Source organism: Anomaloglossus baeobatrachus, chromosome 6, assembly GCF_048569485.1.
Source record: "Anomaloglossus baeobatrachus isolate aAnoBae1 chromosome 6, aAnoBae1.hap1, whole genome shotgun sequence".
NCBI lineage: Eukaryota > Metazoa > Chordata > Amphibia > Anura > Aromobatidae > Anomaloglossus > Anomaloglossus baeobatrachus.
The window spans coordinates 548,907,691-548,929,592 of record NC_134358.1 but is presented as its reverse complement, the minus strand read 5'-3'; the positions used below and the strand labels follow the sequence as shown (position 1 = coordinate 548,929,592).

Below are 21,902 nucleotides of genomic sequence, written 5' to 3'. Positions count from 1 at the left end.
TGGCACTGACGGAGATTAATGACACGCCCCAATGCACTTTTAGATAATTTGCATATAACTTAAATGGCGGATTTCTATGAGAAAAGTATTCATTTTCTCAAGGTAGAAGTCTGAACAGTCAAACCTTTAGTTTTTGGCAGGAATTTCTCACGACATGTTGCCTTGAAACCCTTTTTATTTCTACAGACATTAATGCGGTAAGACCTAAGATTAATAGTTACAGCCTCAGACTTCTCAAGATTTCCAATCGAGATATCTGAAGTCTTTATCTTCTTTGTTTACTTTGTGCATAAATTTTAACAAAATGACCAGACAACCGATGTATAAAGAAAGAGAAAAAGTTCTGCTATAAAAAAGGGCTGTCAGGGAGAAGGTCAGTCCTAAACGAGGACATAAAGGAATATGAGTAAAAGGAAACGTCTCAGTCCACTGTGCTTTTCTTGGGACTGCGCGGTGTAGTATATAGAGGATGTGTCCTGTGCGGTCTAGTATATAGAGGGTGTGTCCTGTGTGGTGTAGTATATAGAGGATGTGCCCTGTGTGGTGTAGTATATAGAGGGTGTGTCCTGTGTGGTGTAGTATATAGAGGATGTGCCCTGTGTGGTGTAGTATATAGAGGATGTGTCCTGTGTGGTGTAGTGTATAGAGGAGGTGTCCTGTGTGGTGTAGTATATAGAGGAGGTGTCCTGTGTGGTGTAGTATATAGAGGGTGTGTCCTGTGTGGTGTAGTATATAGAGGATGTGCCCTGTGTGGTGTAGTATATAGAGGATGTGTCCTGTGTGGTGTAGTATATAGAGGAGGTGTCCTGTGTGGTGCAGTATATAGAGGATGTGTCCTGTGTGGTGTAGTATATAGAGGGTGTGTCCTGTGTGGTGTAGTATATAGAGGATGTGCCCTGTGTGGTGTAGTATATAGAGGAGGTGTCCTGTGTGGTGTAGTATATAGAGGAGGTGTCCTGTGTGGTGTAGTATATAGAGGAGGTGTCCTGTGTGGTGCAGTATATAGAGGATGTGTCCTGCGTGGTGTAGTATATAGAGGATGTGTCCTGTGTGGTGTAGTATATAGAGGAGGTGTCCTGTGTGGTGTAGTATATAGAGGATGTGCCCTGTGTGGTGTAGTATATAGAGAATGTGTCCTGTGTGGTCCAGTATATAGAGGAGGTGTCCTGTGTGGTGCAGTATATAGAGGGTGTGTCCTGTGCGGTCTAGTATATAGAGGGTGTGTCCTGTGTGGTGTAGTATATAGAGGAGGTGTCCTGTGTGGTGCAGTATATAGAGGGTGTGTCCTGTGCGGTCTAGTATATAGAGGGTGTGTCCTGTGTGGTGTAGTATATAGAGGATGTGCCCTGTGTGGTGTAGTATATAGAGAATGTGTCCTGTGTGGTCCAGTATATAGAGGAGGTGTCCTGTGTGGTGCAGTATATAGAGGATGTGTCCTGTGTGGTGCAGTATATAGAGGATGTGTCCTGTGTGGTGCAGTATATAGAGGAGGTGTCCTGTGTGGTGTAGTATATAGAGGATGTGTCCTGTGTGGTGCAGTATATAGAGGAGGTGTCCTGTGTGGTGCAGTATATAGAGGAGGTGTCCTGTGTGGTGCAGTATATAGAGGAGGTGTCCTGTGTGGTGTAGTATATAGAGGATGTGTCCTGTGTGGTGTAGTATATAGAGGAGGTGTCCTGTGTGGTGTAGTATATAGAGGATGTGTCCTGTGTGGTGCAGTATATAGAGGAGGTGTCCTGTGTGGTGCAGTATATATAGGAGGTGTCCTGTGTGGTGTAGTATATAGAGGATGTGTCCTGTGTGGTGTAGTATATAGAGAATGTGTCCTGTGTGGTCCAGTATATAGAGGAGGTGTCCTGTGTGGTGTAGTATATAGAGGATGTGTCCTGTGTGGTGCAGTATATAGAGGAGGTGTCCTGTGTGGTGCAGTATATAGAGGGTGTGTCCTGTGCGGTCTAGTATATAGAGGGTGTGTCCTGTGTGGTGTAGTATATAGAGGAGGTGTCCTGTGTGGTGCAGTATATAGAGGGTGTGTCCTGTGCGGTCTAGTATATAGAGGGTGTGTCCTGTGTGGTGTAATATATAGAGGATGTGCCCTGTGTGGTGTAGTATATAGAGAATGTGTCCTGTGTGGTCCAGTATATAGAGGAGGTGTCCTGTGTGGTGCAGTATATAGAGGATGTGTCCTGTGTGGTGCAGTATATAGAGGATGTGTCCTGTGTGGTGCAGTATATAGAGGATGTGTCCTGTGTGGTGTAGTATATAGAGGGTGTGTCCTGTGTGGTGTGGTATATAGAGGATGTGCCCTGTGTGGTGTAGTATATAGAGAATGTGTCCTGTGTGGTCCAGTATATAGAGGAGGTGTCCTGTGTGGTGCAGTATATAGAGGGTGTGTCCTGTGCGGTCTAGTATATAGAGGGTGTGTCCTGTGTGGTGTAGTATATAGAGGATGTGTCCTGTGTGGTGCAGTATATAGAGGGTGTGTCCTGTGCGGTCTAGTATATAGAGGGTGTGTCCTGTGTGGTGTAGTATATAGAGGATGTGCCCTGTGTGGTGTAGTATATAGAGAATGTGTCCTGTGTGGTCCAGTATATAGAGGAGGTGTCCTGTGTGGTGCAGTATATAGAGGATGTGTCCTGTGTGGTGCAGTATATAGAGGATGTGTCCTGTGTGGTGCAGTATATAGAGGAGGTGTCCTGTGTGGTGTAGTATATAGAGGATGTGTCCTGTGTGGTGCAGTATATAGAGGAGGTGTCCTGTGTGGTGCAGTATATAGAGGAGGTGTCCTGTGTGGTGCAGTATATAGAGGAGGTGTCCTGTGTGGTGTAGTATATAGAGGATGTGTCCTGTGTGGTGTAGTATATAGAGGAGGTGTCCTGTGTGGTGTAGTATATAGAGGATGTGTCCTGTGTGGTGCAGTATATAGAGGAGGTGTCCTGTGTGGTGCAGTATATAGAGGAGGTGTCCTGTGTGGTGCAGTATATATAGGAGGTGTCCTGTGTGGTGTAGTATATAGAGGATGTGTCCTGTGTGGTGTAGTATATAGAGAATGTGTCCTGTGTGGTCCAGTATATAGAGGAGGTGTCCTGTGTGGTGTAGTATATAGAGGATGTGTCCTGTGTGGTGCAGTATATAGAGGAGGTGTCCTGTGTGGTGCAGTATATAGAGGATTTGTCCTGTGTGGTGTAGTATATAGAGGATGTGTCCTGTGTGGTGTAGTATATAGAGGAAGTGTCCTGTGTGGCGTAGTATATAGAGGGTGTGTCCTGTGTGGTGTAGTATATAGAGGGTGTGTCCTGTGTGGTGTAGTATATAGAGGATGTGCCCTGTGTTTGTGTAGTATATAGAGGATGTGTCCTGTGTGGTGCAGTATATAGAGGGTGTGTCCTGTGTGGCGTAGTATATAGAGGGTGTGTCCTGTGTGGCGTAGTATATAGAGGGTGTGTCCTGTGTGGTGTAGTATATAGAGGATGTGTCCTGTGTGGTGTAGTGTATAGAGGAGGTGTCCTGTGTGGTGTAGTGTATAGAGGATGTGTCCTGTGTGGTGTAGTATATAGAGGGTGTGTCCTGTGTGGCGTAGTATATAGAGGGTGTGTCCTGTGTGGCGTAGTATATAGAGGGTGTGTCCTGTGTGGTGTAGTATATAGAGGATGTGTCCTGTGTGGTGTAGTGTATAGAGGAGGTGTCCTGTGTGGTGTAGTGTATAGAGCAGACCTGGGCAAGGGGCGGCCCACGGGCCACATCCGGCCCGCCTACTCTCTGTGACCGGCCCGCCTGGCTCAGGGCGTCCTTGCTGGCCGGTCACTGATGAGGGCAATCTGACCTGTTGTCCGGAGCTCCAGGCACGTGGTCAGATTGCCCTCATCAGTGCCCGGGCAAATGCCGGGGCCCTGGAGAGCCGGGGGGGCCCACTCGGCCTCGTCAGTTCTGGTGACCCTTGGCCAGGGCCCACTCGCCTTAGTTCTGCTGCCCCCGGGCCGAGTTCCGGGGACCGCAGTCCTCGGCAGGAATCTGCGGCGCCGTCCCTTTAAGGAGCACAGACTTCCTGGTGGTTGAACTTCATCTGTGGGTGGAGCTACCGACCGGCGTCCTGCTCATCCCACAGATGAGAGTTGCAGTGCCAGCCAGCGACCCCCAGCACAGTGCTTCTTTCCGGCTCTGTGTGGGCCCCCTCTCCACCGTGACCTGAGTGGTATGTGCCCACCCCACCCCCCGATATATGGGCCCTGGTGAGCTGTATGGGCTTCTCCCCCCCCCCCAGGTGTATGCCCTGCCCTGCTATGTGTGTATGTATGTATGTAGCAGAGCTATGTGTGTATGTAGCAGAGCTATGTGTGTATGTATGTATATATGTAGCAGAGCTATGTGTGTATGTATGTATGTAGCAGAGCTATGTGTGTATGTAGCAGAGCTATGCGTGTATGTATGTATATATGTAGCAGAGCTATGTGTGTATGTATGTAGCAGAGCTATGTGTGTATGTAGCAGAGCTATGTGTGTATGTATGTATATATGTAGCAGAGCTATGTGTGTATGTATGTATGTAGCAGAGCTATGTGTGTATGTAGTAGAGCTATGTGTGTATGTATGTATATATGTAGCAGAGCTATGTGTGTATGTATGTAGCAGAGCTGTGTGTGTATGTAGCAGAGCTATGTGTGTATGTATGTATATATGTAGCAGAGCTATGTGTGTATGTATGTATATATATGTAGCAGAGCTATGTGTGTATGTATGTATGTAGCAGAGCTATGTGTGTATGTAGCAGAGCTATGTGTGTATGTATGTATATATGTAGCAGAGCTATGTGTGTATGTATGTATGTAGCAGAGCTATGTGTGTATGTAGCAGAGCTATGTGTGTATGTATGTATATATGTAGCAGAGCTATGTGTGTATGTATGTATGTAGCAGAGCTATGTGTGTATGTATGTATATATGTAGCAGAGCTATGTGTGTATGTATGTAGCAGAGCTATGTGTGTATGTATGTATATATGTAGCAGAGCTATGTGTGTATGTATGTGTGTAGCAGAGCTATGTGTGTATGTATGTAGCAGAGCTATGTGTGTATGTAGCAGAGCTATGTGTGTATGTATGTATATATTTAGCAGAGCTATGTGTGTATGTATGTATGTAGCAGAGCTATGTGTGTATGTAGCAGAGCTATGTGTGTATGTATGTAGCAGAGCTATGTGTGTATGTATGTATATATGTAGCAGAGCTATGTGTATGTATGTATGTAGCAGAGCTATGTATATATGTAGCAGAGCTATGTGTGTATGTATGTAGCAGAGCTATGTGTGTATGTATGTATATATGTAGCAGAGCTATGTGTGTATGTATGTATGTAGCAGAGCTATGTGTGTATGTATGTAGCAGAGCTATGTGTGTATGTATGTAGCAGAGCTATGTGTGTATGTATGTATATATGTAGCAGAGCTATGTGTGTATGTATGTAGCAGAGCTATGTGTGTATGTAGCAGAGCTATGTGTGTCTGGAGCAGAGCTATGTATCTCTGTATGTCTGTAGCAGAGCTATGTGTGTATGTATGTAGCAGAGCTATGTGTGTATGTAGCAGAGCTATGTGTGTCTGTAGCAGACCTATGTGTGTCTGTAGCAGAGCTATGTGTGTCTGTAGCAGAGCTATGTGTGTCTGTAGCAGAGCTATGTGTGTCTGTAGCAGAGCTATGTGTGTCTGTAGCAGAGCTATGTGTGTCTGTAGCAGAGCTATGTGTGTCTGTATGTATGCAGCAGAGCTGTGTGTGTATGTATGTAGCAGAGCTATGTGTGTATGTATGTAGCAGAGCTATGTGTGTATGTATGCAGCAGAGCTGTGTGTCTGTAGGCATGTATAATGTGTATATGACTGTATAGATGTGTCAGTTCTATATGTATTTTTGTGAGTTTGTCTTTAAATATGTATATGTATGTGTACGTATGTGTGTGTCTGCGTGTTGATGGGGCCCACTGGGACTCTTCCGCCCGGGGCCCACAAAAACCTGGAGCCGGCACTGACCCTCATCACACGCTGCGTGTCGGGCAGGAAACAGAGGACAGATCCTGAAGCTCCGCACAGTGCAGGCAGCGGAACGCAGGAATCTCTCCTCTGTTCCTTGCCCGACACTTTTCTCTGTGACACACGCGCGCCCTGATATCGTCAGTACGGCGCGTGTGTCATTTGAAAAGTTCCCGCCCGGCAGGAGAAGCTGCAGCAGCCGGGGCCGTATGGAGAGAGGCAGCGGCGGGGGCTCCTAGGAATACAGCGTCGGCGCAGCCTGGCCATGTGAAGGAGAAGCAGCTCAGCGGGGGGCTCGTACGGAGGTGTCTGAGGACAGGAACAATAAGAAGAGAGGTGAGTGGTTACTAGTAACCTGCGGGGACAATGGGGGCGGGCAGGCGGGGGGCTGGGGGAGAGGGGTAACTTTTGACAAATATTTGGGGTGTAGTGGTTTAGTATATGGGAATGTAGTTTTACAGGTGTGGTATATGGGGGGGTGGAGTGGTGTAGTTTTATAGGTGTGTAGTGGTGTAGTATAATACAGGTGTATATAGGAGTGTAGTATAATACTACACCCCTATATACACCTGTATTATACTACACCACTACACCCCTATATACACCTGTAACATACTACACCCCTATATACACCTGTATTATACTACACCACTACACCCCTATATACACCTGTAACATACTACACCCCTATATACACCTGTATTATACTACACCACTACACCCCTATATACACCTGTAATATACTACACCCCTATATACACCTGTATTATACTACACCACTACACCCCTATATACACCTGTAATATACTACACCCCTATATCCACCTGTATTATACTACACCACTACACCCCTATATACACCTGTAATATACTACACCCCTATATACACCTGTATTATACTAAACCCCTATATACACCTGTATTATACTACACCCCTATATACACCTGTATTATACTACACCACTACACCCCTATATACACCTGTATTATACAGGTGTATATAGGGGTGTAGTATAATACAGGTGTATATAGGGGTGTAGCATATTACAGGTGTTTATAGGGGTGTAGTGGTGTAGTATATTACAGGTGTATATAGGGGTGTAGTGGTGTAGTATAATACAGGTGTATATAGGAGTGTAGTATAATACTACACCCCTATATACACCTGTAATATACTACACCCCTATATACACCTGTATTATACTACACCACTACACCCCTATATACACCTGTATTATACTACACCACTACACCCCTATATACACCTGTAATATACTACACCCCTATATACACCTGTATTATACTACACCACTACACCCCTATATACACCTGTATTATACTACACCACTACACCCCTATATACACCTGTATTATACAGGTGTATATAGGGGTGTAGTATAATACAGGTTCTATAGGGGTGTAGTATATTACAGGTGTATATAGTGGTGTAGTATATTACAGGTGTATATGGGGTGTAGTGGTGTAGTATAATACAGTTGTATATAGGGGTGTAGTGGTGTAGTATAATACAGGTGTATATAGGGGTGTAGTATAATACAGGTGTATATGGGGTGTAGTGGTGTAGTATAATACAGGTGTAGTATATAGGGGTGTAGTGGTGTAGTATAATACAGGTGTAGTATATAGGGGTGTAGTATAATACAAATGTAGTATATAGGGGTGTAGTGATGTAGGTTATCACAGGTGTAGTATATAGTGATGTGCTGCAGTTAATTACAGGTGTAGTATATAGTGATGTAGCATATTACAGGTGTATATAGGGGTGTAGTGATGTAGTATATAGTGGTATAGTATATAGAGGTGTAGTTTATTACAGGTGTAGTATGTGGTGGGTGTAGTGATGTAGTATATGGGGATTGTGTGTGTATGAATACATTGTGTGTATGTATATATGTTATACATGCACAGTATATATGCGTGTTTGTATATATATATATGTAGAACCGAGTTAATTATATTAGTCCGGCCCTCTAAAACCATCCCAATTTCTCATGCGGCCCCATGGGAAAATGAATTGCCCACCCCTGGTATAGAGGATGTGCCCTGTGTGGTGTAGTATATAGAGGGTGTGTCCTGTGTGGTGTAGTATATAGAGGATGTGTCCTGTGTGGTGTAGTATATAGAGGGTGTGTCCTGTGTGGTGTAGTATATAGAGGAGGTGTCCTGTGTGGTGTAGTATATAGAGGATGTGTCCTGTGTGGTGTAGTATATAGAGGATGTGTCCTGTGTGGTGTGGTATATAGAGGAGGTGTCCTGTGTGGTGTAGTATATAGAGGGTGTGTCCTGTGTGGTGTAGTATATAGAGGAGGTGTCCTGTGTGGTGTAGTATATAGAGGAGGTGTCCTGTGTGGTGTAGTATATAGAGGAGGTGTCCTGTGTGGTGTGGTATATAGAGGAGGTGTCCTGTGTGGTGTAGTATATAGAGGGTGTCTCCTGTGTGGTGTAGTATATAGAGGGTGTGTCCTGTGTGGTGTAGTATATAGAGGATGTGTCCTGTGTGGTGTAGTATATAGAGGATGTGTCCTGTGTGGTGTGGTATATAGAGGATTTGTCCTGTGTGGTGTAGTATATAGAGGGTGTGTCCTGTGTGGTGTAGTATATAGATGATGTGTCCTGTATGGTGTAGTATATAGAGGAGGTGTCCTGTGTGGTGCAGTATATAGAGGAGGTGTCCTGTGTGGTGCAGTATATAGAGGATGTGTCCTGTGTGGTGTAGTATATAGAGGATGTGTCCTGTGTGGTGTAGTATACAGAGGATGTATCCTGTGTGGTGTAGTATATAGAGGGTGTCTCCTGTGTGGTGTAGTATATAGAGGATGTGTCCTGTGTGGTGTAGTATATAGAGGATGTGCCCTGTGTGGTGTAGTATATAGAGGATGTGTCCTGTGTGGTGTAGTATATAGAGGAGGTGTCCTGTGTGGTGTAGTATATAGAGGATGTGTCCTGTGTGGTGTAGTATATAGAGGATGTCTCCTGTGTGGTGTAGTATATAGAGGAGGTGTCCTGTGTGGTGTAGTATATAGAGGAGGTGTCCTGTGTGGTATAGTATATAGAGGATGTGTCCTGTGTGGTGTAGTATATAGAGGATGTGTCCTGTGTGGTGTAGTATATAGAGGATGTGTCCTGTGTGGTGTAGTATACAGAGGATGTATCCTGTGTGGTGTAGTATATAGAGGGTGTGTCCTGTATGGTGTAGTATATAGAGGAGGTGTCCTGTGTGGTGCAGTATATAGAGGAGGTGTCCTGTGTGGTGCAGTATATAGAGGATGTGTCCTGTGTGGTGTAGTATATAGAGGATGTGTCCTGTGTGGTGTAGTATACAGAGAATGTATCCTGTGTGGTGTAGTATATAGAGGGTGTCTCCTGTGTGGTGTAGTATATAGTGGATGTGTCCTGTGTGGTGTAGTATACAGAGGATGTATCCTGTGTGGTGTAGTATATAGAGGGTGTGTCCTGTGTGGTGTAGTATATAGAGAATGTGTCCTGTGTGGTGTAGTATATAGAGGGTGTGTCCTGTGTGGTGTAGTATATAGAGGGTGTGTCCTGTGTGGTGTAGTATATAGAGGATGTGTCCTGTGTGGTGTAGTATATAGAGGAGGTGTCCTGTGTGGTGCAGTATATAGAGGATGTGTCCTGTGTGGTGTAGTATATAGAGGAAGTGTCCTGTGTGGTGCAGTATATAGAGGATGTGTCCTGTGTGGTGTAGTATATAGAGGATGTGTCCTGTGTAGTGTAGTATATAGAGGAGGTGTCCTGTGTGGTGTAGTATATTGAGGTGTCCTGTGTGGTGTAGTATATAGAGGATGTGTCCTGTGTGGTGTAGTATATAGAGGATGTGTCCTGTGTGGTGTAGTATATAGAGGATGTCTCCTGTGTGGTGTAGTATATAGAGGATGTCTCCTGTGTGGTGTAGTATATAGAGGAGGTGTCCTGTGTGGTGTAGTATATAGAGGAGGTGTCCTGTGTGGTGTAGTATATAGAGGATGTGTCCTGTGTAGTGTAGTATATAGAGGAGGTGTCCTGCGTGGTGTAGTATATAGAGGATGTGTCCTGTGTGGTGTAGTATATAGAGGATGTCTCCTGTGTGGTGTAGTATATAGAGGAGGTGTCCTGTGTGGTGTAGTATATAGAGGATGTGTCCTGTGTGGTGTAGTATATAGAGGATGTGTCCTGTGTGGTGTAGTATATAGAGGATGTGTCCTGTGTGGTGTAGTATATAGAGAGTGTGTCCTGTGTGGTGTAGTATATAGAGGTGTCCTGTGTGGTGTAGTATATAGAGGAGGTGACCTGTGCGGTGTAGTATATAGAGGGTGTGTCCTGTGTGGTGTAGTATATAGAGGAGGTGTCCTGTGTGGTGTAGTATATAGAGGATGTGTCCTGTGTGGTGTATTATATAGAGGAGGTATCCTGTGTGGTGTAGTATATAGAGGATGTGTCCTGTGTGGTGTAGTATATAGAGAATGTGTCCTGTGTGGTGTAGTATATAGAGGATGTGTCCTGTGTGGTGTAGTATACAGAGGAGGTGTCCTGTGTGGTGTAGTATATAGAGGATGTGTCCTGTGTGGTGTAGTATATAGAGGATGTGCCCTGTGTGGTGTAGTATATAGAGGATGTGTCCTGTGTGGTGTAGTATATAGAGGATGTGTCCTGTGTGGTGTAGTATATAGAGGATGTGTCCTGTGTGGTGTAGTGTATAGAGGAGGTGTCCTGTGTGGTGTAGTATATAGAGGATGTGTCCTGTGTGGTGTAGTATATAGAGGATGTGTCCTGTGTGGTGTAGTATATAGAGGAGGTGTCCTGTGTGGTGTAGTATATAGAGGAGGTGTCCTGTGTGGTGTAGTATATAGAGGATGTGTCCTGTGTGGTGTAGTATATAGAGGATGTGTCCTGTGTGGTGTAGTATATAGAGGAGGTGTCCTGTGCGGTGTAGTATATAGAGGGTGTGTCCTGTGTGGTGCAGTATATAGAGGATGTGTCCTGTGTGGTGTAGTATATAGAGGATGTGTCCTGTGCGGTGTAGTATATAGAGGATGTGCCCTGTGTGGTGTAGTATATAGAGGATGTGTCCTGTGTGGTGTAGTATATAGAGGATGTGTCCTGTGTGGTGTAGTATATAGAGGATGTGTCCTGTGTGGTGTAGTATATAGAGGATGTGTCCTGTGTGGTGTAGTATATAGAGGATGTGCCCTGTGTGGTGCAGTATATAGAGGATGTGTCCTGTGTGGTGTAGTATATAGAGGATGTGTCCTGTGCGGTGTAGTATATAGAGGATGTGCCCTGTGTGGTGCAGTATATAGAGGATGTGTCCTGTGTGGTGTAGTATATAGAGGATGTGTCCTGTGTGGTGTAGTATATAGAGGATGTGTCCTGTGTGGTGTAGTATATAGAGGATGTGTCCTGTGCGGTGTAGTATATAGAGGAGGTGTCCTGTGCGGTGTAGTATATAGAGGAGGTGTCCTGTGCGGTGTAGTATATAGAGGGTGTGTCCTGTGTGGTGCAGTATATAGAGGATGTTTCCTGTGCGGTGTAGTATATAGAGGATGTGCCCTGTGTGGTGCAGTATATAGAGGATGTCTCCTGTGTGGTGTAGTATATAGAGGATGTGTCCTGTGTGGTGTAGTATATAGAGGATGTCTCCTGTGTGGTGCAGTATATAGAGGATGTGTATATACACTTGTTATGACTGAACATTGATAAACCGAATGACTTCTTGCAGTTTTCTAAAATAAAAATCCATCCGACCACTTGACGTTCTAATAGCAACTCTTTAATGGCTGCTATTAAGCTTCTGATTATCATCCCCCACAATCTTGAGTGGATATTTTTTTCTTAACATGAGTTTTCATTATTTTTTTTCTTTGTACTTTACTAAAAACATTTTATTCATAAAAGAGGCTTTAAACCACGCACCGCCTAAGAGATCCACTAACATAATTGTCCTGCACGTCATCCGCAGAAGTAGCTACACACAGAAGCACATCGGAGGGTACGGCCGATGTACTGGACATTACATAATTCATGATAAAATGTCTGGGTGAGCAGTCTCTTACTTTTTACTGTTTTTACTCCTTTTGATGGAGTTTCCCATTGCCCAAACTCCCCATAATCTCAATATTCGATAACATGTGTCCCCTCCTCTCTCAGGATGCAGCCTCACAGAAAGAGAGAGAAACTGCAGCTGCATCTCCCTCTTCTCCCTCTATTCACAATTTTACAATTTTGCAAAAAGGATTGCTAGAATTATTAGTATACAGTGTATCTTCAGCAAGTTATGTGGATTTCAGTACACTCCATTGCTCCATATTTGCGGAAAATGCATGCAGGGTTAAGGTGTCTGAGGACAATGTTAAGTGGTAAAGAATTATAGCCAGAATCCAAAATTGTCTCCTAATAGGATTCAAGATGGAATTCTCCAGAGCCTGCTTCTGGGGATCGGTGTCAGGTGTTAGCAATCAGAAGCACAGTCATCTAATTTATATCTATCTAGCTTAAAAGGAACCTGTCAGGTGCAATATGCAGCCAGCACCACGAACAGTTCTGGGTACATATTGCTAATCCGTGCCTAACCGTCCCTGTATACACTAGCATAAATAAAGAGATCTTTAGAAAAAGTATTTCTAAAGATCCTTTATGATATGCAAATGAGCGAGGGGACTAATTGCAAGGGCGTTATATCTCCCGATTAGTCCGCCCTCTTAGCAGGTTAGCACGCCCACAGGGGTGTGCCAACATGCTACTCAACGCCCAGCGTCATTGGCGGTGACACGCGTACTTGTGTCTGTGGTCACTGCATCAGATCCCAGGCAGTGCGCAAGATTAGAAGTCCCAGCACTTCCGGTCATCCGCACTAGACCTCTCTGAAGCATCATAATGCGCATAACCGGAAGTGCCGGGACTTCTGATGATGCGCACTGAGCCTAAGCCCAACGTTCTGAAACGGTGACAACGGACACAGGTACGCGCATCACTGCCGATGATGATTCTAGGCAATGGGCATTGAATAGCATGTTAGTATGCCACTGTGAGTGTGCTACCATGCTAGGAGGGCGGAATGAGCGCAGGAACTAAGGCCCTTGTGACTAGTCCATGGCCTCATTAGCATATCATAAAGGATCCTTCGAAATACTTTTTCTAAAGATCTCTTTATATATGCTGCTAGATACAGGGACGGTTAGGCAGGGATCAGAAATATGCACCTAGAACCACGAGCAGTTCTAACAGTCCTGACAGGTCCAAGAAAAGGAGAGCAAATGAAAGGGAAAGGAAAGAAAAGGAAATGAAAAAAAAAAGGGAAAGGACAGGAAGGAAAAGAAAAAGAAAGAAGACAAAGAAAAGAAGAGAGAAAGAAAGAAGAGGAAAGGAAGAAAAAGAGAACAAAAAGAAAAAACAAGAAAAGAAAGAAATATAGGAAGGAAAAAAAGAAGGAGGGAAGAGAGCAAGAAGGAGGGAAGAGAGCAGGAAGGTGGGAAGTAAGAAAGGAGGGAAGGAAGGGAGGAGGGAAAAGAAGAGAAGAGGGTAGGAAGGAAGGGGAGGAGAGAAGGAAGGGAGGGAGGGGAGGAGAGAAGGAAGGGAGGGAGGAGAGAAGGAAGGAAGGGAGGGAGGAGAGAAGGAAGGAAGGGAGGGAGGAGAGAAGGAAGGAAGGGAGGGAGGAGAGAAGGAAGGAAGGGAGGGAGGAGAGAAGGAAGGAAGGGAGGGAGGAGAGAAGGAAGGAAGGGAGGGAGGAGAGAAGGAAGGGAGGGAGGAGAGAAGGAAGGGAGGGAGGAGAGAAGGAAGGGAGGGAGGAGAGAAGGAAGGGAGGGAGGAGAGAAGGAAGGGAGGGAGGAGAGAAGGAAGGGAGGGAGGAGAGAAGGAAGGGAGGGAGGAGAGAAGGAAGGGAGGGAGGAGAGAAGGAAGGGAGGGAGGAGAGAAGGAAGGGAGGGAGGAGAGACGGAAGGGAGGGAGGAGAGACGGAAGGGAGGGAGGAGAGACGGAAGGGAGGGAGGAGAGAAGGAAGGGAGGGAGGAGAAAAGGAAGGGAGGGAGGAGAGAAGGAAGGGAGGGAGGAGAGAAGGAAGGGAAGGAGGAGAGAAGGAAGGGAGGGAGGAGAGAAGGAAGAGAGGGAGGAGAGAAGGAAGGGAGGGAGGAGAGAAGGAAGGGAGGGAGGAGAGAAGGAAGGGAGGAGAGAAGGAAGGGAGGGGAGAAGGAAGCGAGGAGAGAAGGAAGGAAGGGAGGAGAGAAGGAAGGGAGGAGAGAAGGAAGGGAGGGGAGAAGGAAGCGAGGAGAGAAGGAAGGAAGGAGAGAAGGAAGGAAGGGAGGAGAGAAGGAAGGAAGGGAGGAGAGAAGGAAGGAAGGGAGGAAAGAAGGAAGGAAGGGAGGAGATAAGGAAGGGAGGAGAGAAGGAAGGGAGGAGAGAAAGAAGGGAGGAGAGAAGGAAGGGAGGAGAGAAGGAAGGGAGGGAGAAAGGAAAGGAGGGAGGAGAGAAGGAAGGGAGGGAGGAGAGAAGGAAGGGAGGGAGGAGAGAAGGAAGGGAAGGAGGAGAGAAGGAAGGGAAGGAGGAGAGAAGGAAGGGAAGGAGGAGAGAAGGAAGGGAAGGAGGAGAGAAGCAAGGGAAGGAGGAGAGAAGCAAGCAAGGGAGGGAGTAGAGAAGGAAGGGATGAGAGAAGGAAGGGAGGAGAGAAGGAAGGGAGGAGAGAAGGAAGGGAGGAGAAAAGGAAAGGAGGGAGGAGAGAAGGAAGGGAGGGAGGAGAGAAGGAAGGGAGGGAGGAGAGAAGGAAGGGAGGGAGGAGAGAAGGAAGGGAAGGAGGAGAGAAGGAAGGGAAGGAGGAGAGAAGGAAGGGAAGGAGGAGAGAAGGAAGGGAAGGAGAGAAGCAAGGGAAGGAGAGAAGCAAGCAAGGGAGGGAGTAGAGAAGGAAGGGAGGAGAGAAGGAAGGGAGGAGAGAAGGAAGGGAGGAGAGAAGGAAGGGAGGAGAGAAGGAAGGGAGGGAGGAGAGAAGGAAGGGAGGGAGGAGAGAAGGAAGGGAGGGAGGAGAGAAGGAAGGGAGGGAGGAGAGAAGGAAGGGAGGGAGGAGATAAGGAAGGGAGGAGAGAAGGAAGGAAGGAGAGAAGAAAGGGAGGAGAGAAGGAAGGGAGGAGAGAAGGAAGGGAGGAGAGAAGGAAGGGAGGGAGGAGAGAAGGAAGGAAGGAAGGAGAGAAGGAAGGAGAGAAGGAAGGGAGGAGAGAAGAAAGGGAGGAGAGAAGAAAGGGAAGAGAGAAGAAAGGGAGGAGAGAAGGAAGGGAGGAGAGAAGGAAGGGAGGAGAGAAGGAAGGGAGGAGAGAAGGAAGGAAGGGAGGAGAGAAGGAAGGGAGGGAGGAGATAAGGAAGGAAGGGAGGAGAGAAGGAAGGGAGGAGAGAAGGAAGGGAGGAGAGAAGGAAGGGAGGAGAGAAGGAAGGGAGGAGAGAAGGAAGGGAGGAGAGAAGGAAGGGAGGAGAGAAGGAAGGGAGGGAGGAGATAAGGAAGGGAGGGAGGAGATAAGGAAGGGAGGGAGGAGATAAGGAAGGGAGGAGAGAAGGGAGGGAGGAGAGAAGGGAGGGAGGAGAGAAGGGAGGGAGGAGATAAGGAAGGGAGGAGAGAAGGAAGGGAGGAAAGAAGGAAGGGAGGAGAGAAGGAAGGGAGGAGAGAAGGAAGGGAGGAGAGAAGGAAGGAAGGGAGGAGAGAAGGAAGGAAGGGAGGAGAGAAGGAAGGAAGGGAGGAGAGAAGGAAGGAGGAGAGAAGGAAGGGAGGAGAGAAGGAAGGGAGGAGAGAAGGAAGGAAGGGAGGAGAGAAGGAAAAAAGGAAGGAAGGGAGGTCAGAAGGAAGGAGAGGAGGGAAGAAGCGAAAAGAAAGAAAGGAAGAAACAAAGCAAAAAGAAGAAAGAAAGAGAAAAAGAAGGAAGAAAGAGAAAAGAAGGAAGAAAGAGAAAAGAAGGAAAAAACAGAAAGGAAGCAAGGAAGGAAGAGAAAGGGAAAAAAAAACAAAACGAAAAAAGAAAATGAAAGAAGAAGAAAGAAGGAAGAAAAAAAGGAGAACTGGAAAAAAAAAAACAAGAAAAGACAAAATGAAAGATCGAAAGGAAGGATGGAAGAAGGGAAGAAGAGAATAGGGGAAAAAGGGACTTAAGAAAGAAAGAAAAAGAAAGAGAGAAAAAGAAGGAATGAAAGAGAAAAAGATAAAGAAAGAAAGCTATACAGAGAGAGAGAGAAAGAAAAAAAGGAGAGAATAGCTAGATAGTTACAGAGATAAATAGACATGAGATAGATAAGAGATAAATGAATAGAAAATAGATGACATACTGTAAGTGTGAGCTGGAGAGGAATGAGGTATATAGAGAGTTCGCCATTCCGCAGACACGTTGTGCCATGTATAACCATTTGAGGCTACACATATTTACTAATATCCCTTCTTACCATGTCACTAAATAAAAGCTCTTAGGTGATAAACACTGGAGCACTGTGTAATAGAATAATGTGATCTGCCGTCTGCAGACATATTTCACAGTCCGCGTTGGATTTGTGCCCACAGTCGCCGCCGGTGCAGTGAGCAAGTGCCCCCTTATGTTACTGTTAATGTATCCACAGCACAGGAGACGTGGCCGGCGGCAGACGTGTACGGTTCACATCAGAATAGGATGGAGAAGTAACACCCCAACCCCCCACCCCATGGATAATCTTACTGAGGATTTATAGGACTCTCCAGCTGTGCCCCCTCCCGGTTTAATCACGGAGCCCGGGGGTAATTTCCAGAATTAATTCCCAGTGTTAGCGCGCTGCCTCCTTACCTGTGTTTTGCCCAGGAGCCGATACGCCTGCTGCACCTTTGTATAGTGAGAAACATCAAAATTCTTGCAGATTTTACACAGGGCCACATCTAACTGTTCCTGTAGGAAAGAAAAATGTAATAAATTCCAGTTAAATAGTAAATGTATAACCGATGAAGCCCGGTCTCAGCTGCCTCAGACATGTATCTTTTATTATGACTGTTTTTCCCCCACTGCGGGCGCCAACTCTAAATTTCAGTTGTCTCTGAGCTAGTGGGTGAAGACGAGCCATGATCTCTCACATACTCAGCGCACACAGACAACAAAGGATTCCTGCTCTTCAATCCATGGTCACAGAAGAAACTATCCAGCAGCACTGAGCAGTGTAGCTCTAGGATGATGTAAAAAACCATCTTAGAAGGCTCAGCATAATCTGTGTCTCTTTCTGCTTTTTTCCCCCTCTGCTCCTCTCTCACCTTTTCCTTCTCCCCTCTCCATAAAATATAATAGTCTTGTCTTGATGATTTGAGCTATTTTGCACTGGATAAGAAGTTTAAGAAAAAGGGGGTAGATGAAGAAGTGGCTCATAAGTGGAGGAAGAAGCAGATTTTTCAGATAAGGTATACTACAAATATTATCATATTTGCCTGGCACTATTGGGAAGAGAAGGGATCGGGGCTCCTAGACTGGCCCTGGCTATCCCTCATCTCAGAGTTACTCCTGATGGTGAGGATGTCTGAGCCTCCAGCTTTACCCTACTCCTGACAGGCCCTGATCTAATACCTGAGGGAGATGCGGGGTTAAAGAAGTATATTAACATTAACAGTGATAGAAAAAAACAGGGGAAACCAAAACTCTATCACACAGCATGCTCACACAGAGATATCAGACAACAAATGATAAGGAGGAAAACAAAGAGCAGGGAGGAAATAACCGGATGACAGGAGGAATTCCACAACACACCAAGCTACACACACTAAATCACCAGTTACTGGCACACAAAATGGTTTAGCAAAAAAGCTATAGTCGACATGGGAAGACAAATGCCACCATCTTAAAAAGACGGGAAGTTACTGTGATAGGTCTCCAGCAAAATGTGATCCAAAAGCTAGCCAGCAGGTTAGCAGAGATTAACTCCTGCTAGTTCAATCACTAATGAGCACACGGCTGGTCAATGCCCGAGCCTGCCTGTGCAACTCAAAAGCACTAGAGAAAGCATAGTGAGAAGTGTCAGTAGTCTAAACACCGTCTGATGCCGTCATGACACTCAACGAGTTTAGAGCCAAGAAGGTGTGCCAACTATTTGTGCAAAGTTTATTGATATGTGTCCATTTTATTGCTTAAATATCTTCCAAAATACCAGTCTTTATTAATTCTTGATAGTTTTCAAGATCACTGCTTGCTGTCATTCATTGGAAACTTTCACTATCTTATTTATGTGTTTTAGACATTTTCTCCACCTTGTCTGACAAAGGGGTGTGGCCTTGTTGAAGAGGGGGAATGGCTTCCCTAAAAAAAAAAAAAAAAAAAGGGGGGGGTGATCTGCAAAATTCTGCTGCAAAGTAAACTGAGAGGTGATATAAACTTAGACTTGAAATTGTCAATATTCAACACATCTATGAACAGTATAAACAATGAGTACTGCCATCCAAATTTCTCCTCAAAGGATGGTCCAAAACAAAAAATCACCGTTATGATATTCATAGGCCATGAGGCAACAAAATGGGCAGCCTTTTAAAAAAAGAAAAAAAAATGGCCATTTCTTTTTTGTGTGAGCCAAGCCCCCTCCTTACCGATTGGACAAGTTCTTTGGGGGCGTGTCTTTAAACTGCTTTCTTTTATTACTCTGAGCTACACCCTTTTGGTAATGATCGTAAAATTTTGCACTAAATTAAAAGGACAACTTCGCTAGAACCATATGATGAATTTTAAAATAGAAAAAAAAAACTGAATATACAGGGGAGCAGTGGAAATAAAACAAGATCCTCAGGGGCGTGTCTTTAAACTTGTGTTATTTTAGTTTATGAGCCACGCCTCCTTGGAAAAGGACAACACATTTTGTACTAACTAAAAAGGACCATTTTGCTTGAACCATATGATGGATTTTAAAATGGAAAAAAAAATACACAAGTGAGCAGTAAGAATAAAACAAGATCCTCAGGGGCGTGTCTTTAAACGGCTTTGTTTTTTTTTAGTCTGTGAGCCATGCCCCCTAAAAAAAAAACAGCATGAAATTTTGCACTGAAAAAGGATGGATTTTAAAATAAAATAAAAAAACCCTAAATATACAGGGGAGTATTGGGAATAAAACAAGATTCTCAGCGGCGTGTCTTTACACTGCTTTGTTTTATTAATCCGTGAGCCACATCCCCTTGAAAAAGAGCAAAAAAACATTTTTACTAAATAAAAAGGATTATTTCTCTGGAACCATATGATGGATTTTAAAATAGAAAAAAAGTGAATATACAGGGGAGCAGTGAGAAGAAAGGCTCTTCAGGGGTGTGGTTTTTTGGGGTTTTTTGTCTGTGAGCTGTGGAAATAAAACAAGATCCTCAGGGGTGTGTCTTTAAACTGCTTTGTTTTATAAGTCTGTGAGCCATGTCCCTAAAAAAAAAAAAAAACCAGCATCAAATTTTGCACTAAAAAAGGATGGAGTTTAAAATAGAAAAAAAAAGCGCAAATATACAGGGGAGCAGTGGGAATAAAACAAGATCCTCAGGGGTGTGTTTTTAACTGCATTTTTTTTAAGTCTGTTCGTCACGCCTCCTTGGAAGAGAGCAACAAATTTTGCACTAAATAAAAAGAATGATATCGCTGGAACTATATGATGGATTTCAAAATAGAAAAAATCTCAATATACAGGGAAGTTGTAGAAATAAAACAAGATCCTCAGGGGCTTGTCTTTAAACTGCTTTGTTTTATTAGTCTGTGAGCCATGCCCTTTTAAATAAAATAAAAAAAAAAAAATAGCATTACATTTTCCACTAAAAAAGGATGCATTTTAAAATAGAAAAAAAAAGTGCAAATAAACAGGGGGCGCAGTGCGAATAAAACAAGATCTTCAGGGGCATGTTTTTAAACTGCTTTGGTTTTATTAATCCGTGAGCCACGTCCCCTTGAAAAGACCAATAAATTTTTTACTAAAATAATGGATTTTTTTCTCTGGAACCATATGATGGATTTTAAAATAGAAAGTAAAACAATATACAGGAAAGCAGTAGGAATAAAACAAGATCCTCAGGGGCGTGTCTTTAAACTGCTTTGTTTTATCGTCCGTGAGCCACACCGCCTTGTAAAAGAGCAACAAATTTTGTACAAAAAAAAAAGGATTTTTTTCTGTGGAACCATATGATGAATTTTAAAATAACAAAAGCCTGAATATACAGGGGAGAAGTGGCAATAAAACAAGATCCTCAGGGGTGTGTTTTTAACTGCTTTTTTTAGTCTGTGAGCCACACCTCCTTGGAAAACAGAAACACATTTTGCACTAAATAAAAAGGATGATATCTCTGGAAGTATATGATGGATTTTAAAACAGAAAAAATCTGAATATACAGGGGAGTAGTAGGAATAAAATAAGATTGGAAAACCGTCCTCTTCTGATCTGGTGAGAGCGCCTCTAAGTGGTCAAAATTATGCAGATAATATAACTAGGAGGCCTGTAACGTCAGCTATCCATACGATTGGACTGATTTTCTTTAGTGGGTTTCCACTCCAAGTGTAAACTTACTTACCTTTCTATAATTCTCCACCGCTCTAGCCCAGCTGGGACAATATCCTATCAATACAGTGGCCTTTTTCTGGCAAAGACCATGTCTTGCCATTATAAAAATGGGTAGAAACTCCCTTTAATTGTCTTTAAGTAGCATAATAAGAGATGAGTGGCAAAAGGAGAGAAAATACCAGTAATCTCCAGCCCAGGCAGCCGGCTTAGCGCGCGACACACATCCGAGCAGTTCCCCTCCTAACAAGTAATCGCTTCAGGATGTGGATTTTCAATTTCTCCTTGCTGGAAATATGATTACCTACATTATACAGTACAGTGTGTTAAAGTGAACTGCGGCCACTGCCATCGGCGGAGAAGAGCCGATATTTAAAGTAAATCCTCGGATAATAGACTGGGATTAGATAAGGATATACCTGAGATGTGGGGGGGGGGGGGGGCGGCGTGATAAGAGAGTGTGCGGATACAGATATGCTTATTTCATCATACCGAGGAATATGCTACCCGAGTCTTCATGCTGCTGCCAGTGACGGGGAGGAATTTCAATCACTCGCATGGGCAGACGACGCCTGAGCTGGGATTATACGGGATCGGACTTACAACGGCAAAGAGCAATATACTGCTTATAAAAAAATCAAAGATTTTATAATTGTATGTATTGTTTACTGCTCGTTTCCTAGGTTACCGGCCACCTCTGCAGTGTATCAGCGGTGGACAAAGCTTAAGAAGTGCTCTCTAGCTATAGTGCTTGTAAGCGCTGCGCCGGCAAGACTGAGGGAGCGCACGGTTAGCTTAGGATCCAGATAGCTTGAGTGAAATATACAGATATACAGAGCCAGGGGGGAATGAACTGTATATACAGAGCCAGAGGGTATTACACGTACTGTATATACAGAGCCAGGAGGGAATGAACTGTATATACAGAGGCAGAGGAGAATAAACAGTGTATATACACAGCCAGGGGGGTCTACAAATACAGTATATACAGAGCCAGGAGGAATACATGTACTGTATATACACAGCCAGGGGGTCTACAAATACAGTATATACAGAGTCAGGAGGAATACACATACTGTATATACAGAACCAGGTGGGAATACACATACTGTATATACAGAGCCAGGGGGGAATACACATACTGTATATACAGAACCAGGTGGAATACACATACTGTATATACAGAGCCAGGGGGGAATATACATACTGTATATACAAAGCCAGGGAGGGAATACACATACTGTATATACAGAACCAGGTGGGAATACACATACTGTATATACAGAGCCAGGGGGGAATACACATACTGTATATACAGAACCAGGTGGAATACACATACTGTATATACAGAGCCAGGGGGGAATATACATACTGTATATACAAAGCCAGGG

The 21,902-nt window shown here is 44.5% G+C and overlaps 1 protein-coding gene across 1 annotated transcript in view; it reads right to left on the bottom strand.

The window, feature by feature from the left end:
- VPS50 (VPS50 subunit of EARP/GARPII complex) overlaps nt 1–21,902 on the bottom strand; it is a 203,904-nt gene that overhangs the window by 102,421 nt on the left and 79,581 nt on the right. The window contains exon 11 of the mRNA XM_075315659.1: nt 16,812–16,910. Coding sequence (XP_075171774.1) covers nt 16,812–16,910 — 99 coding nt within the window. The remainder of the gene's footprint in view (nt 1–16,811; nt 16,911–21,902) is intronic.